This window comes from Choristoneura fumiferana, chromosome 17 (genome assembly GCF_025370935.1).
Source record: "Choristoneura fumiferana chromosome 17, NRCan_CFum_1, whole genome shotgun sequence".
NCBI classification, from domain to species: domain Eukaryota; kingdom Metazoa; phylum Arthropoda; class Insecta; order Lepidoptera; family Tortricidae; genus Choristoneura; species Choristoneura fumiferana.
The window spans coordinates 17,783,682-17,803,415 of record NC_133488.1 but is presented as its reverse complement, the minus strand read 5'-3'; the positions used below and the strand labels follow the sequence as shown (position 1 = coordinate 17,803,415).

The window sequence follows — 19,734 nt, the reverse complement described above, 5'->3', positions numbered from 1 at the left end:
TCCCGCAAGTTTAATATTACTAGGTACTATATAGGTTACTGCTACACCTGTAAGGCTAGTTTTACTATAAAACGCTTATGCCTGTGGCTTCGTCTCCATTACAGTACTGTTTCCGAGAGAATTTTCCAAAATCCACTTTAATTTTTGTGTCTATTACAAATGAAACCACTATGCGTTGCGTCAGCCTTTCTTTTTATATCCAAGAAGTAGAATATAACTAGGGTAATTACGTCTATGTTAATAAAGGTGCTGCATTAAAAAAAACGTTAGGTACCGCTTGTTCAACGAAGTGTAGCAGGTATGTGACATATGCACCAATTAAGTTAATGTACGTAGAAGGTTGCAAGGCAGCGAGCAATTGGCTGAGTAGCTTGCATTAATTCAAGGACGGTAGTAATATAATGTATGGGGATCCACATAGAGAGCGCAATATTCTACAACTACCATGAGCGGCAAAGGGACTAGCGAACTCTAAGATATCAGAACACTTCTTTAAAAAAAACAAAGATTCAGGGACTTACATCTAGGGGCACGGTAGTGCCACCGCCATGTCGGGCAAACTGCCGTATCAATTTTCCTCGAACCGTGTTACCGGATTTTTACGTCTCTGCCTTGCAGCATTGGTTTGGTAGTAGGAATCCTCAAATTTCAAGACGTTAGCTTCCTTCGGAGATACTTTACACAAAAAACTTTACAGTAAATATTTTCTACAACCAGTATATTAAATGGAGATGTAAAACGAACCTTAACGTACTTCCATTTGTAAATATAAAGAAGGCCACTTCGGATCTCTCCTGCTGCAGTCGAGTCACCAGCTTTCCGAGTTCTGTTGCTCTGCTCACCTGTTCAAACCAATCATTTAACTTATTTAATATCTCCTTTTCATTTATATCAGGCAAATATTAATATATGTACTGTGCTGTGTCATGAGAAGGCGAAAGTAACGTTGTTTAAGTCATTTTGTCACACCGTTTATAGGTAGGTGCATCCTGTCGACATTCAGTGCCATATAATCAAAACAATTTTCTTCATGTCACGGAGAATTCGCACTACTAGATATATTAAAAAAATAAATAAAAACTAGTAAAAAAACCATAATAGGTATAATAATAAACCTATTGCCCCGGTAGACATTATTTATAATAAGGTACGTTTAAATATAGTGTACCTATTTAGGATTAGGTAGTAAATTCGGTAGTTACCTACATGTAGATGAAAATCTCTTGTTATAATATTTGTACGCCGTGTAAGCGGCAAAAAGTAGTGAACTTTCAAATGTTGGCATAACACCTGTTAACCATGTAACCTGCTTTTTGAACAAATAAATCTTTGACTTTGACTTTGCCCAGTGAATGTAATACAATGGAATCTTTTCGATTTTAACTTCATGATTATCATGTCCTATCATAATAATAATAATTATACAGCTATGACAGGGCCAGTGCTGTTAGTTCCCACACGGGCCGAAATAAATAAGAAATATAATTTAGAATTTAATTTCCAAAAGACTGCTCGTTCTCGAACCCACGCACTTAATTTCAAACATTTGAAACAAGGTTGAGACGTATTGCTACCAATAATTTACCGTCGTCCATGGTCCACTAGAAATGCGGCCTAATGCCATACAACAAGTACCACAACCATGGAAAACAGACAAAAATTAAAAACTTTAGACAAAAAGACATTACCTAAATAGCTTGCATCACTTATATAACTCCTTCAGAATGTCAAAACAACTTTTATATGAGCTTAAAAAACAATAAATCAAAAGCATTTGCTAATCAGCAATCACATTGATTCACTTCATTCACGGCGTCGAATAGAATTTTACAAAACAGTTGCTGCCTACGCGTTCGGAAACTTTTACGCGCCATTTTGTAATTGTTTTTTTTCTAATCTTTTTTCTTTAGTGTCAATGTTTCCGGCCAGTTACTTTGCTAACTAAAAAGTTTGCGTTTCTGGTGCCTACACTTTAGCGTATCGATATGAATTCACTAAGTATTTAATTTTTTTTCACTTCTTTTATGCGAATGTTTAGGCTGGACGGATGTATTTTTTTATGGTGGTCAAAGGTTCTTGATCTCTATGGCTCCCGTCTGGGGTTATTGTCGGGCCAGTGCTTTATGGGCGGTTTCGCTCTATGATTGATTCGTTGTAGTGCCAAACCACTCTTACGGAACTTACTAGTCCAAATCGTCCCGCTCTATCTCCTTCTTGATCTGTCTCGTCATTGCTGACTGTATATTATACATATATTATTAGTTTTATTAATTAGCAAAAAAATTAAAACCCAGGTTCTGCTACTCAAATGGAATGGTGTAGTTCTGTAACTCATATCATAGCCAAAATACCACCAATACGGGACTTATCACGCGAGTAATATTTACCTCGACGTTTCAGCAACATTACAGCTTAGTGGCCGTGGTCGTGGTCAGTAGACTGAAGTGTGGGGTGTCAAGTCTGCCTAGCAACTTTAAAAAATAAAGTAATTTAATTTCCAAACAAATTAAATGGTATTTTCAATGTACGGCATCCAATAGTCTAAATGACATCGCCTGTCACGTAACAAAATGACGGATTTCGTAATACATTGCTTGTCCAATTAAACTTTAAACTATAATAAAAATCATAATACAAATTATTTTCAAAAGTTGTAGAATTAAATTAGCTGAAGATGAAGAGTGGAAGCTGTTGTTTCATTTTTTGCTCCTGTTACAGGGCCCACCTAGTATATTAAAACTAATCTCTATTGCCCTTGGTCACGCCATAAATTAAGAAGGATTTTACCGATTTCATCTATTTTTAAGTTATATAAATAAATCTAATATTTTGAAATTATAGTCATTAAATAACATTGTAAAGATGTTTAAAAAACATACCTAGTTTAGTTTCTTTCCGGGTTCTCGTCAAGAAAAGCGTTTCAAACCGGTGTTGGTTTTTTGACATTTACAAAAATAATTCAATAAAAGTATTTCGACTTTGAATTTGATTATTATGTGAATAAATAAAATTATGTTAAACCATTTCTGAAATATACCGTATTGATTAAAACAATCATCATCAGTTTACAAACGCTGGAGAAACAGAGACAAAGAATTGCCGAAAAAAAACCTAAAAAAAATATCTCGATTTGCGAACTTCCTTTTTTGAAATCAGCGAAGAAGTTATTTAAAAAAAATGGTTTGCATGTTGAACTAGCTGCTGGGGATTTTTAACACGTTTTTTAAAAGGCTTTTTATAAAGTGGCTTCCATATTGAACTGGCTGGGGGTACGAGTATTTATCATAAACGTCTCGTTTAACTAGCCACGGCCGTGTCACTTCCACGACAAGGGACGTGGTGTGACTTGACGTGAAACAAATTACAAAAGCTGCGGGAAATATTGTGAAAATGAAGATGGAAAAATTGCCGCGTACAAGGGTTGCGTGTACCTGGTGAATTTGATATTTTTGTAGGTGTTATTATAGCGTTATACTTCACTAGCGATTCACCCTGGCTTCGCACGGGTGTAATACATTTCATCTCCCTTTTCAAAAGTACACCCGCGCGAAGCCGGGGCGCGTCGCTAGTTACATATATTATATAGCTGTTGCCCGTGACTGTCGGCGAAGAATTCGTTTATATGCGCCCTCGAGAACAGTGCCCTTAGTGTAAGTTTTCGGTTACAAAATACGTCTCGATCGCGTTCGCGTTAAAATCTCAATTTGTATGCAAACACGAACAGCGCCTCCAGCGGAACGTTTGCGATGTTCGTGTTTCCATACAAATTGAGATTTTAACGCGAACGCGATCGAGACGTATTTTGTAACTGAAAACTTACACTAAGGGTACAGCTCATTTTTTTCAGGATAAAAGGTATTCTGGTTGCTATTTTTTCTGGTTGGTTTTCCAATATGATGTACGCTAAATTTCATGACAATCGGTTCAACAGTTTATTTGTAATATCAACAAACTGTATTTTTATAAACCAAAAATAAATAATATAATAAAACAAAAATATTAGGAAATAAGTTATTAGATTTATTAGGGCAAGGTGTGAGTGACACTTTGAATAACTTTGATTTCTACTAACTGCGTTTACTTTTTGAAGGTGTGTACGCAGCGTTACGGGTTTAACCCCGGATACATAAATAATTTCAAACGCTGTTGCAAGATAGCGCTTTTGGCGGGGTTAGGCATATCAGCTCCTTTTACCCGGGAACCGAGAGGTCACGCCCACAAATACGTGCCATGTAATGACAGCGGGGTTTTGACATTCACTCATTCTCCTTATAATACAATTAGTTCTTCATGTAGCTGTAGTGTGTAATCATTTACTTCAACTCACGTGGCACTACCTATACAAACCTTTGCCTTTTCACTAATATTTTTTAACACACTTGGGACTTATCAGTATCACGCTTAACTACGAGTAATTATTACTTCGACGTTTTGACCGCATTACAGTAGACGTGGTATCGGTAGTGCCACCAGAGTTGAGGTAAGCACGCACACAAGAACTTAGAACATATCATGTCATACATAACAGTGGGACTTTGACATTCACTCATTTATTTCATTCATTGTCCTTTAATGCAATAAGTACTTCAAGTAGCTGTATGTGTAATCATTCACTTCAACTCTCGTGGCACTACCTAGGTATACTATTGCCTTGATTACACGTACCGAGTAAACGGGTGAGACAGTGATCTCGGCCGAGTACTCGGTGCGTATCACTGTCTCGGCCGAGAAATATTTTACTGTCTCGCCCGTTTACTCGGTACGTGTGATCAAGGCAGTGGGGGCACACTTAAAACGTCACCTTTTCACGTACACGCGAGCGTCTCTGGCGACAAAATGATAGCACTAAATTGACAAAATGTGTCAAACGTGGACTTGAAAAATTCAGTCTGTCCGCCATCTTTCCGCTGTATGTTGGCTGGCTGTCTGGCTTTCGCGGATGATTTTTAAGTTTATCTGGTTTTTTGCTGTTTTCTTAAAGTTGTATTACATTGCTCCGCTCGGGTGACCAAATGAAGTGACCACCATAAATTCGTTTGCTTTCCGGCCTCGCGATGTAATGCAAATGCAACTTGCGCAATTTTCTTCCAGGTCTAAACTGGGCTTTATTTATAGACGTTAAGCTTGTTGTGTGCGTGCATGTACATGTGTGTGTTATGTCAGATTTAGTTCTTCAGCTAGCTACCAGACAGCGCTTGTTACCATACATGCAAATTTGACCATAGAGTTGCCACTCTTTTTCTTTATTGGTACTAATACTCTTTGGATCAAGGCATAATGTTTGCTTGGCCGTGCGATCCTTCGAACTACCCGCACTTGGTCAAAATTTTTTATTGTCACCCCATCACACCGACACACAATACTGACAACGTCTGGCGGTCTCTCCGAACATTCATCCCTATTCATTCTAATGTTATACTCTAAGAAGTATAAGATTTAAACGAATTGGGATGTCTAAGGACATGAATAATTTAAAAATCTATGAATACACGCAGATTCGTGGTGGATGCAGACCGCTTCCAATCGAAGCAACTACAGATCTATAGGGCAGGCCTATGTGCAAGAGCAACAGTGGACGGCTGATTACGATAAATAAATAATAAATAAATAAATATCACGGGACATTTCACACCAATTGACCTACCCCAAACTACGCAAAGCTTGTACAATGGGTACTAAGCAACGGATATATATAATTATATAGATATAGATACATACTTAAATACATATTAAACACCCAAGACCCGAGAACAAACATTCGTATTTTTCATACAAATATCTGCCCCGACACGGGAATTGAACCCGGGACCTCAAGCTTCGTAGTCAGGTTTTCTAACCACTAGGCCATCCGGTATAATGATGAATTAAATAGTGAGTGACCGAAAAAAAAACCTACCTACGTTTTTAATCCCCATATTTCCACCATATCGAGTATTTTCCAAAACCAAATCGACGAAAAAATTCCATGTAATTTTTGAACCTTCTCACAATATTTCACGACGATTGATTTAGAAAAGCATGCTACGGAGAACAACCGTAGATCCTGACAATCAAACGAAATCTTTTTTGCTTAAGCTTAAACTGAAACTGACTCGCGTTTCATACTTATATGGGTCAAAAAATATTTTAATTTTTTTCCACTCACGATGGAAATGATAATGCGGTATGCATTTGGAGTAAAAGGCTGTATTTTTGTGCATTTGCTTGTCTTTAGTTTTTTACCATTTTTCTCTTATACTTACAACAGGATCGATTTTGATTTGAGCAGTGATTCAAAAATATTGGTCTAGTCACATTGCCAAACACCGATCGATGGCGTGTTTATTATTCAAATTTTATTCCGCCCATATTTATGCGTCCCAGTTTTCCTTTTACCTACTATTTAAAACGAGTAAACATAATGAAATCCATTGAAATTATTCATTAAGACCGTGCTTCGAAAAATTTGAAAGTGCTTCCTTGATTGAAGACTTAAACTTTTCTAATTAAATAATTTATTTTTCAAAGTAGGTACGCGAAGTTCATTATTAAATAGTATATTTTATTTATGTAACAGTATACTAAATTTAGAATGTCTGTGTTAAAATTTATGTTTTTAGGTTAAGAAGAAGTAAATAAATGAAGAACTAATAAAGCCTGATTAAGATATGTATTGGGTTCGATTCCAGGCTGGGGCAGATATTTGTATGAATAATACGAATGTTTGCTCTCGGGTCTTGGATGTCTAATATGTATATAATTAAGCACTTATGTATTTATCTATATAAGTATGTTTATCCGTTGCCTAGTATCCATAGTACAAGCTTTGCTTAGTTTGGGACTAGGTCAATTGGTGTTAAGTGCCCCAAGATATTTATTATTCATTTATTTAAAATAGCCACAATAGAGTCATAAGATATAAAACTCGATCTATGATGTTAATATATTTTACATTATGGGAACTAGTTCAAGCAGTATTGCAATAAATGTGACATCATTATTTGACAGAATTTAGCACTATGTATCATCGCACTAAAACATTTTAAAGTGACACTTTAGTTTCCATTATCAAAACAAATTATAAAACCGTTTGCTCAGATCAAATAAAAACTAAAGATAGGGCGCTGCGAACAACGAAGTGAGGCCGGTCAAACTACACCAATCCGTGTGCTAACACAGTGGCACGCACACACTTGCGACCAAACTACACCAAAACCTTATTACTTAACATAAAACGTCAACACGAGTGTTGCCATTATAATATTAGTATTATATATTATATATTATATTATATATTTTATATATTATATTATATATTTTATTATCTATTATACATTATAATATTAGTATTAATATTATAACATTATAATAGTAGTTACCCTATAAGGTATTGGGTTATAGCGGCCTATGTAATATAATCTTTTTTTATTAATTCTATTTTTTGTTAACACGGCTTAAAGCGTGAGAAAGTGACACGCAACGTAGTTATTTGGTTCTTGTAAAAGTTTATCAACGTTTTTTATTGTAGTAACGGTATCAAAGTGTGAAAGTAATAAAAAACGCTATTAAAACGTTATTCAACGGTAACGATATTTTTGTAGTATCGGGGTACTAAGAATTATTATGGCAACACCGGCCTACGCACACATGTTTATAAAACCGGCCTCACCGGGCGTTTGACCGCGCTCCATCTTTATTTTTTATTTGATCTGAGACCGTTTGTTCGTCATGAGTGCTACAGTTTAAGCGATGTTTTTTATTAATCATACAAAAACCTGTGGTCGTAAATTGTTTTTTTCTGGAATTAAAGTGACGTTAGTTTGTTGCTTAATCGGCATGTGAAGTTTTATTGACTCATTAGCGGAGGATCCAGGGTTTTCCAATGACTACGATGACATCTGTTTACAATAACTATCAAATGAGGTTTGTCGCAGCTACTATCTGTAATGTTTTGATGTCACCAAAATGGAGCAATGTGTCAGGTAAATGCACGTCCGTAAAGTTGCCATTTGATATTCCCATAATTCGTTGCGAACTACGCTTTTCGCTGGCGTTTGTGGCGTCACAGTGTATATGTTTTTGTGTTAAGTTTTTAAACATGAAAGCCATCGTTGTAGCGGCTTGCAACATTAAATATGCTGAGTGGCACCCATTTTATACTATTCGATGTTCTTTTGTTTTTCCTGCTCAACGCATGTGAGATATATTTCTCTGTTTCTCATTTCGCAACACCTTTGTGCTTTTGACCTCACGTTTTGTTTCTGTTTCTTTCTGGATTTAGCAGATGTGAGCAGGACCAATCCTACTGGATTCAGTTAAGCCAACTATATCGTACTAGTATTAGTGAGATTAACGTTTTTTTTTGTTGCGGCAAAGAGGATGTTTTTACTCAGCGTATGCTATGAGTTAGGGTTCCATAGCAGTACAACCCTTTAAGCTGGGGTTATATTAGAGCCACGCCGCGTGTCGCAACGCTGCCTGACTCAACGGGCTGTGGTTATACTACAGTATCGTGTCGCCGCGCGTGCTGATTAATTTGTATGAACACCTGTAGCCACGTGGTGATTATACTAGCGCGGAGCGAGCCAACTAGAGGTGGGTAAATCCGGATCTGAAGATTCAAAAGAGTCAGATCCTCAAGCGGATCCGAATCCCTTAATGACTCCTTTCAAATCTTATTGACTCCGGAGTTACTAACTCCGACTGGATCGAGCGGCTCGCCTCGCTCGTGATCGCCGTCACGCTCACTCACACTGACTCGCTCCGTCCGCCTGCTTTCGCTCTCGCTCGGCTCGGATCGGATCGGCAAGGCTACTACGAAACTCGAAGTTCGTATCGTACCGTCCCTCTCGCTCTCGTATTAAATAGTTTAAGTGTCAGAGGGACCGCACGACACGAACTTCGATTTTGGAGTTTCGTAGTAGCCCTGCGGATCGGATCTTGGACTTGGATCTTATTATCTATGTTTGGTTGGTCGGTTCGGTTCGGTTCGGTTCGTAGTAGCCCTGCGGATCGGATCTTGGACTTGGATCTTATTATCTATGTTTGGTTGGTCGGTTCGGTTCGGTACTCGGACTTGGACTAACGAACGAATCTTTCTCTCTCTCACGAATCTGTACTTCAGTTCAGTCAGCGGGTGGGGCACCGCACTACCGTACCGACACCGACCGACCGAACCGAGCCGGGGCGGATCGGCCATAGATAAATTAATAATCGCTCGAAAGAACCGGAGTCAATAAAGGAGTCGCATTCAATAAGCGGATTCGGTACCGACACCGGAGCTGGATCTAGTGAGTCAGATCACTTCGCGGAGTTGAGATTACCCATGTCTAGAGCCAACGCGTCACTTCCCCTACCACCTAGCCCACGCCGATCGAAATCGACCGGTCTGCGTGGCGTCAGCTCGCTCGGCGACACGCGGGGCTGTGCTAATGTAACCACGTTCATACAAAATGTATGTAACCGATTGCAATCCCACGCGTTGCGACACGCGGCGTGGCTCTAATATAACCCCGGCTTTACACGTTATCAATTGTTGGGTGCTATTGTTGAAAGCGTAAATTAAAAAAATAATAATCATGTTAGTACTTAGATTAAAAAAAAACTGCTGGACGTGCAGTCACAACACGGGGCCATACATCCACACGCAATCGCTATTGTATTATTACTCGGTAAAATCACGAACAAGAACCGGCGGACCGATACCCCGCTGCCACTGCACCCATACTACCTACAATTGACTGCATCAAAAATAAACACCCCAACAGACATGCAGCGCGAAAAGTATTAAAATTTACTTAGTGCATGGTCACTCTGCAATTAAAAGTGGGAGGTTTTTTCTTGAATATGATTATTAACTATCCATTATCAATTACTGAGGGTTGTTCCTGCTTACGTGTCCCGGATCACCTTGTAGAGTCGAAGACACCGAAGCACGTACCAGGCTGGTACCATTTCATAATCAATTTAGCTTACGTTTCTTTGGCAAAGTGATGTAACATGACATTAGTAGCACAAAGGTTCCACACTGTTACTTACATGATTTAGTTTCCTCTACTGTACTGCCATCCTAAGCGAAAAGCTGTTATCTAAAAAAAAACACTTTTGTCTTTTTTATGTACCATCAGCAAGTGGTCTATTAATTTTTAAACAAGTTCCCATCAAATGAATATGTCGCTCAAGTCGAATTTTCAAGTTGACAAACACGTCTATTGGCATAATTGTTTTATGTCATGCAAACGGTTATCAACTTTAGGGTGATAGACCACATATTTGGCTGATGGTGCCATGTGGTGCAGTCTTATGCTACACAATAGTATTAATAACTCAAATGGCTTAGGAGGGCAGTGTATATTATTATGCAAACTTACTTGTTCCTCGACATCAGCGACTTCCCGGCCATTGGTGACGCTGTTCCGCAGCGAGAGGGTTGTCTGTACTATCAGTGCTAGGATGGGGATGAAGGGCAGCAACAGCAGCCGCCACAGCTGGCAGCGGCGGCTGCGGCACCAACGACGGAGCCTGTAGCTCTTGTCCTCTGACTTAGCTGTTGTCGGCGACGCTGTGAAATCATTTTCAGTATAAACACATTTTCTTTATAATGTTTTTTACTTTCGTGATTTTAAACTCATTTATACATTTACTTAGTTAAATACCATTAACGGGACTTAGGTACTTACCACGCTAAACACATGACCACTCTACTCGTGGCCACGGCCACTGCAATGTGTTCGAAACGTCGAGGTAAATATTACTCGTGTGTTTTAGCGTGATAAGTCCCGTATATGGTATTGACCATTTTTTTTTCGCGAAATTCGGTACAGTCAGGTTCAAATAAATCGTAGCGGACGAGGTATTCAAATATTTGGGTTCGGAATTGCATCTCATCTCAGTAAATTTGTTACTTACATTATGTAAGTTAAATTAATATTATTACATAAAAATGCAATTGTCATAAACATAATCTTTAGCGATTTTTCAATGAATTCGGAACACATAACGATAAATTAAATAGGTTAGACAGGTTTTTAGGGTTCCGTAGTCAACTAGGAACCCTAAAAACCTGTCTGTCTGCGGGTAAGCTCAGAGACAGTTAGTTAGTACTAGAAAGCTATAATTTGACATGAATATACATATCAGTCACGCCGACATTATGGTACAATAAAAAAATGGAAAAAAAATGTTTGGAGTACCTACCATAAACGTAAAGTGGGGGTGTTTTTTTTCTCGACTAACCCTATATTGTGGGGTATCGTTGGATAGGTCTTCTAAAACCATTGCGGGGTTGTTAAGACAATTTTTTATTCAGTGATCTGTTTGCCAAATATTCAACTTTAAAGTGCAAATTTTCATTGAATTCGAGCATCCCCCCCCCCTCTAAAATCTAAACTATTGGGTGGAAAAATTTGAAAAAAAAAACCAGAATGGTATTAAATATACTTATCAAATTTACAAGGAAAATTGTAGCGGCTAAGATTGCTTGAGAATTATTAGTAGTTTAAGAGTATAAACAGCAGCCTAAGGTATAAAATATTCCTAAATTTGGAAGATTCAGTACTTACACAATACGAAATCCTTAGAAAAATATTATTAAATTTTCGTAATGGCTATGGAACCCTATCCTGGGCGTGTACGACACGCTCTTGGCCGGTTTTTTTTTTAAATGAGATTTAAGCCATAAGTTTTTACTCCATGTGGCAAAACATACAAGGTTCTATTATTAAGTTAACCATCTACATTTGTAGGTATAGGTACCTGTTTGACAAATAAACTTTCTTATTCTTATAACGAGCTAAAACTATTAGAAAGCACAGTGTCAAAAGTATCTACGCAGTCAGCAGATATACGTAGTATCCTACCGTTTTGACTCCCCGCTACGATATACTTAACTAACGTAACTTCTTTCTTATCCTCGACGGAACAGAAATCGGTAAGTGGTTGTGTGTTTGTATGTCGTATGTCTGTTACCATTTTTATTCATTTCGCCATGTTCGATAAAATTTTTGAATAAAATAATCTTAGTGATATTATTTTAGTACCTACTAAAAAAAAATATCCAGTTTTCACCGGTAAAATACTCTTTTTTTTACTATAGTGTCTGAATTTGGACATTGGTGTCTTGATAGGTCGTAATTAAAGTCGAGGAATAACCACTTAAAAAAAAGGTATTTACAATTATAATTATTTCTTGCCACTGTCACCTTGCATAAAACATATCTGATAATGGGAAGACAACCTATAGGTTATAAAATAATGACCCAAAGTTAATTCAATATGACACGTTAGATTGGTTTGAGGAGATAAATTTTTATTAGATCTAAAAGTCTAGCCAGATGGAGGTTGAAGACCTTAGTTTTATTAGTTAGGTATGTTTTCTAGTCCCAAGGTCAAATCAAAGTAATCAAAGTTTTCTTTTCGCAAGAAAATAATTGCAGCAATTACTTTTTGTTGCTTGTATATTTTGAGCTAAGATTGCATGCACCTTAAACTAAGATCAAAATGATCACGGTATCACGATATAATTGGAGAATACAATATAATGATGCTCTAGGTAAACTTTTGCTAACTAAACTTATTAACCTTCCTTCTTCACTAAAATATACTTAGTTAATTTTAGTCATAGTTTAGGTAATTCATTGATAAGGATTCAAAGAAATGCCTGAATCAATTACAAGTATTTAACTTTATGATGTAAACTAAAGATAGTACTGATTCTTATTAACCTTTAAAATTCGGAAGGTAAAAACCCCTATATTCTAGCCTCCTATGTCTCAAATAATATCAATAACGCGGATTTAGAAAAAAATAGATAAAGATACTCTTAAATTGTGCGCTAATCAGTGCTAAAACAATGAAAGGTTAATTTAGCTTGATTTTCTAACGATTGTGTTTCTATTGTGGTGTTAATAATCGTAAAATGGTAATGCTATTTAAGGGAGCATTAAAACGGTCGAATATTCAACCTGTTACCCTTTTTAAGGCCTTCGAGCCACAATTCCATTTAAGTAAGTATTAAAATTTGTCCTGCCTGACTTATCTCAAATTTTTCGCTTTCATGCCTTATCACTTTCCGTAATTTAAAACGTGTCAAACTGTCTTAGTGTTGTTGTTTACTGAGTACTAAATTGTTCAGCTACTTTTAAGCTTAATTGTCGGCAAATCCTGTCAGGACCAGTGAAAATGTGGAATTAACTTCCGTCACCAGTGTTTCCAGATATTTATAGCATCGGGGCTTTCAAGAAAATGGTTTATAAATCATTTAAAGGCCCGCAAGAGTTACTCTCCTTGAGTTGTTGGTCTTCAATGGGTGAAAAAATAGATAGAGTAGACCAAGGAAACCCTTTTATCATTATCATTTAATATCTGCTATGTACCTATAGGACGTCGACTATTGGACATAATTCTCCCCCATAGAACAAGAAAACGCTTTTACCATCATCATTTCATATCTGCTGTAAGACTTCCACTGTTGGACATAACTCTCCCTCAAAGACATCCAGTTGCTACGGTTGGAAGTGACCTGAATCCGTTTATCTTGTTTGTGAACGTCCTACGCTGCGCTTGCCGATCCGCGGTTTCCGTTCAGGAATCTGTTCGGCCCCAACGGCCGTCTGTTTTCCATGTTATATGGCCAGCCCATTGGCACTTCAACGAGTTAATTTGCTTAGCTACGTCACTGCCTTCGTTTTTCAACGTTTTTCCCACCCCGTACGTAAATCCCTTAATCACCCATTAAATGTCAGTTATATGGCTTTAAACCGCAAAAGCTGACACAGTCACATTTGGTGTGCTAAAGCCTCGTTAAAATACCAGAGGGAAAAAAAACCACAAAAGGTAGGTAGGTATCTTCATTTACGTAAATGTCGATAGGACAATAGGCCTTATTGTTTTATTGTTATGTGAGTAAAGTACTTTCATTAAACTTTAATGATAGCTTGATGTAGATACTTATTTAAATTTAAGTAGTCCAGATGTGGTCCGACTGTAAAATTTTAAGTGCTTTAATTTGGCTTTCATGACAAATAAAAAGGAATCGTTGCAAAGATATTATTTTTACTAAGCAATTATTATTAACAATGCAATGAAAAAAAAATATACTTAACGGTTTTTTTTACATATTTATGACAGAAACATTATTAAAGATATTTTTTTCGGATTCGACTTGTACTGTACGGTACGGTACTGTTTTAAATAAAACTTAGGCTTAGGTCATTAGAAAAAGGTGTTTCCATACAAATTGCCGTAACGGCAAAGCCTATCTACTTCCAGTTCTCCTAGTATGAAGGTAGCTTATAGCACAAACAATAAGGAAAGTAAAACCTTAATTTATTCAGTCAGTAACCAACTAAAATCACTCCACTCTGCAAACATTATGCTTAAGAACCCCTGCTTACACTGGATATTCGCACTTACCTACAAATTTGAGATTTGTTTGATAGCAATTTTTTGTTTACAAAGTTCGCAAACTATTTTACGTACAAGGTGTAAGTCAGTGACAATAATAATTATATTATACTCAGCGGCACAAAATCTGGCCCACTCTACATTCAAAATTACCTATTACTGCATACATTTGAGGGTCAAAATTTTTGGCCGCTCAGTATATAATATTCAGGTACTTAGTGAAATTCTGATGGTTCGGCCGAGATCACCTCCGTAGAACGGAACTCTTCAATCGTTGATGGTATCGATCGACTTGAAACTTGGTACAGTTTTGTGGTTTGAATGACAATACAAAATACAAAGATACAAAATTCTTTATTTTATTAAGTATTCGTACATTTACAATATAGGGGATGAAGCCTCCCAGTAAGCTAACAATGCCTGTACTATAGGGAAACTTCGCTCTTCCATAGATTATAATAGGTAGGTGTAAAGCTGACTAGAATTATAAAAAACCGCGCCATACATAAAATACTGCGGAAAACCAATAGAACTAATTTCTTGCACTGGTAACACTAAATTCAAATTTCATCTGTCTAGAGCTTGGCCAAGCTAACTCTGCTCTTTGCTAAGCTGCTCTTTGGTAACACTGCAAATGTAACGCATATTATGTACGTGATTTGACGTTAAAATACAGTGTTGCCAAATTATTCCGTTGCAGACTTAGCTTGGCCAGACTATATTGCTGTCAAAGTTTAACGTTGTTTGCGGGTGGTATTTTAAAGTGTTATTTTGTGTTCTACGTTTAAAATAAAATCAACCTGCTCATTAGTCTTTCTTTCTCCTTCACTCTCTTACACTCACATTTCATGCCATCTCACTCGTTCATACGTCATGCTACATTCTTTTCCACTCATCCTACATATATTCTTGCACGCTTACATCTACTAACTTGCACAAACGTAATTAGCAAAGGCTTCCTAATTTTACCCTCTTTTAGGGGTCCCAAAAGTCCTTCAAAAGCTTGGAAATAAATTACATTCGGAGTTGATTTAACATTTCAACTTTTGAAAATACAAATTTAGTTCAATGTTTTTTGGTCTCGTGTCAAATATTTGCCGTCTAAACTGTAAAGCAATTAAACAGTTTCAAATTTATACATTTATCAGCATTTCCTTGTGAAACCCCTAAAATAAACAACTCTGCTAAAGTTTCGTTTCCTGTATTTAAAAGGCCACCAGATTCCCTTGCTTCCCGCTCGCTTTCACCTTCGCTCTCTCAAGTTTAGCAACTTCGGAAATGTAACTCTAATTTTGCAAGAATTCTGTAGAAAACTGAAGCAATTTGTTCAGAAATTTGTGTCCTACGCAGTAGCAGGTTGACGTTACGCGGATTGTAGGCATTATTCTAAGTTGCCTTATGTACTTACACGGCGCAAAAAGACGAAACTGAAAAAAACATCTGTTCAAAGAACCTCTGATTTATTAAATTAATATTTAATAATTTTGCACCATGATTGGGTAAGTCACTCTTTTGTAGTAATTTGTTGTCTGTTCTTTTCATTCAAAATGTAGCAATGCCTGTGACGTCGTATACTTTGAATATCGACCAATGTATGGAACATTTAGTCAATTACGACTAAAAATCATTTAAATTATTTACAAGGATGTTCAATGAAATCAAACTAAACATTTCCTGAAATAGGTATTTAGAAATAACTTTAAACCACCTTGGAATGGCATTGGTGGTATTTCTCACAATTGGAACTTACCACTGACCGATTTATCGTCGTTTCAAACATTCTGTTTGTATGGCGGATGACGGTACCACGTAAACAACCTTAAAACTAAAAATAGATAAGAAATGCTAATCTATTTTTAGTTTTAAGGTTGTTTAAATTATAGCGATAAATTTTTCCTCGCAAATCCGGGTTGTTCATACATACTATTAGAACGTATTGTTTTGTTTACTTTTTATAAAGGCCGATAGGACAAGGACCGAGTTAGGTGTTTTCGGCACTCTGCCAGCATTTTTTTAATACAATTACATCTTATTTCCTTGAAGAGATGTTATATCTACTCGTATGGGTGTCCCAAATTTAGTATACCATGTCGAACAAAAATCAGATATAGGTACGTGTAATTAGGTATTATTAAAAAATAAATAAATACACGGGTCGATAACGTTTTTAATACCTACTAATGTCTGACTAGACCGATGCTAGAAAGGATAGCCGAACGAAGACTTTATCATCATGATCATCATCATAATCTTAGCCGTAGAGGATAAGGTAATAATCCCACAAATATTTATTATTGCAAAAGTTTGTAAGTCTGTTTGTTTGTAACCTCATCACGTCTTAACCGTTAAACCGATTTAGATGAATTTCAGTATACAGATAATAGTTTGAGTCCCGGGGAAGACATAGGATACTTTTTATCCCGGAAAATTGCATTGTGTACTCGCGGGATGAGTACTTTTCATTGACTTTTTCAATTTTTCCCGTCAATTCGACTTACATTACTACTCGTACAGTCACTGGTAGGCCAAAGTGACGACCTTGCACAGCTTGCACTAGGTAGATCGTAAAACTTATTTAAAAGAAAACCACTACTGAAAATCTTAATTACTTGCTTCTGCCTGTCTTCAAAATTTTATTTAAGATGTTTCTCATTAATTTATGCATATATTTACTTACTTTAGTAAACTAACCTAAACTAACACAGTATATACATCATAACTAAACTGAAAAAATAGCAACTAAAAATTTAACACATTAAGTTACAAATAAATAAAAAAAATAGGAGAATTAAAATTAATTTAAAAATACAAAACTATCGCAGTTGACCCGCGGCAAGGATCCCAGGATACTGGCAGCATTGCCACGCTGGATCGCGAGACTTAGCCGTTGGGCAAAGTAGGAGCCAGCCCTGAGATCACCAGTGGCATGGACCAACCTTGTGGACAACTCCTTGCACAGTTTTTTTGTTTGAGACGACCGCGGGCCCAAAGTCTCTACAGCCAGCGCAACAAGTTTGATTTGCGCCGCAAGAAAATGCTCAGTGGGTTTGATGTGACTGGACTACAGGAACTCAGTAAAATATAAGTACTCGCATCGCATGAAAGACTGAACAAACTAACAATACAATACAATACAATAACTCTTTACTGCACACCAATACAGTAAACAGTACAGAGAACACAAGTATATACATAGAGATTTTCTAAGGTAAGCAATAGGCGGCCTTATCGCTTCAGAGCGATCTCTTCCAGGCAACCTTTACAATGGACAGAAAAAAGGAATACATTTTAGCAGGTGGTGCAATTGACAGTAGATTAGAGCTGTACTAACAATGCAAGATACGAACTGCAGCAATGGGAAATACATAATGAGCAGTTGCCAGTTACATTTTACCAACTTGTAAAGCAGTTAACCTGTAAGGCAAAGGCTACGCGTGCAAATACTGCGATCCGCGATAGAGCGATATGCGATAGAGTAGGTACCCTTCTTGTGTAATATGCATTATATACCTACCTAATTGTTGGCAATAAACGCATTTTCTTTCTTTCTTTCTTTCTTTCTATCCATCAGTACGATCCATACTGATGGTTTTTCAGTCTTACATTTCTTGCTTCACAAATACTCATATTTGTCAATATACGCTAGACTGGGTCCATATGTCGGCTCGCATACTTATTAAAAGTCCGAATGTAATGTTTGTCCGAATTATCGTTTGTCCGAACTCTTTTTTCTTTGAATCTGATAATTGTTTAGCATTAGCTATAAAACAAACCTAACCTAACCCGTATGGTTTTGTATAGGATGACCATTTAAAAATTTCAGAAAAAATTAAGGTTTCAGTGGGAAAAAATTTTGACAAACGATGATTCGGACAAAAATTACGGTATGACTTGCGAAGAGAATGCCAACTTTGGCGCTCCCATGCTAGACTACACGAGCAGTGAATATCACAATATGTGATAAATATCTGTAGACCACAATATTTATTGTATAAACGTCTAGTCTTCGGCTAACGGCCTAAGTCGTCAATCTTCTTAATACAAAGCAATTGACAATTAAACTTTAGCTCATTTATCTTAATAAGATATCGAACTTCGTGATTAGTTTTTGTTTAAACGAAAGGAACTTAATAAAATAAAATTAAATTTTAAATAATATTTTCTACTGTTTCGCAATAATAATCAAGGAGAAAATAAATATAGAGTTTAGAATAAAATTGAGCAATAAGTATTTCATATTAAAAAGGGTTTTTACCAGCAACTTCACTCGCGAAATCATTAGCTCTAGCTCTATACAGTTAAATTCCGGGATTAAACCAAATTCCCATTGGAGTTCCCAAAAATTATAGATTTAGCGGCTTAGATATCCGATAATAATATGGTTTCAATAAACATTACTTTTCCGCTTATTTTTTTTAAATATTACTCTTCCCTTCCCTGTTCCCTTCACTATTTTCCTTCGACAGTTATGATAAATCTAATGATACCTTTTATGTTGAAATCCATCCAGCCATTTAGGATGTAGAAGAGGACGCCAACCGATCGTCCAGTCGAGTAAAAAGACAGAACATATTATAATGGGCATACCTACTATTTTGACCAATTTATGAAAAAAAAATCACTTTAATAAAAGGTATCTTTAGCCCTTTCACTTTTTAGCCGGGTCTGTGTTTTCTTCCAGGTTTTTATTTAATGAAACCCTGTTAATAAGGGTAAAATTTTTCAAGTTTTATCCACTTTCAGGGGTCGGATAGACTTCAATTATGGTATACCGGGTGTGGCCTTGTACCACGGGCAAATAATTAAAACATAGATCGTACTCGTCAACCTGAACAACATTAGTTCAGCGACTTTTAATAATAATTAGTTTTTTATTTTTAATTCACTTTAAAGTATAGTCGAAGAAGCAATGTAAAGTAAAAATTTGCTATTTGTAATGTGACAGGCGACGTCAGTTGGGTTCTAGGATAGGGTACATTGAATTACGATTAAGTTTGTTAAAAAAACACAAGTTAAGTTTTAATTTTAATATAGTGGAGCCATGATGATCCTATTCCCGTCTGTTTTTAATATTATCCCCGGTTCTGGGCCACACACTATATACATAATATAGGTTGGATGGAAATGTTAGTAAGTCAATAAAAAGAGCTCAGAAGGATCAGTGTTAACCAGAAATGTAAATTTTCGTCCCCTTGTGTCGTTGCCATGCAGGACAAACGTATTTCAAGAGATCAACAATTTATGATACTTTTGTTTTGGGTATTGAAGTTTTTGTTGATGTTCTCAGCCTCGAAAGCCTCGTTTCAAATGATTGCTTTACAAGTTTGTTTGTGCCTTTAGAGGTTGCTTTGA

At 36.6% G+C, this 19,734-nt stretch overlaps 1 protein-coding gene across 4 annotated transcripts in view; it reads right to left on the bottom strand.

Annotated features, from left to right (window-relative positions):
- Positions 1-19,734, bottom strand: part of LOC141437447 (uncharacterized) — a 62,737-nt gene that overhangs the window by 32,905 nt on the left and 10,098 nt on the right. For 3 of the 4 annotated variants that reach the window (XM_074100818.1, XM_074100822.1, XM_074100819.1), the window contains exons 2-3: positions 10,350-10,540; positions 745-842 (exon numbers count right to left, since the gene is read on the bottom strand). In XM_074100818.1, coding sequence (XP_073956919.1) covers positions 745-842; positions 10,350-10,540 — 289 coding nt within the window. Of the gene's footprint in view, positions 1-744; positions 843-10,349; positions 10,541-19,734 lie in introns of those variants that run through there. The other variant, XM_074100821.1, reaches the window with a different exon arrangement.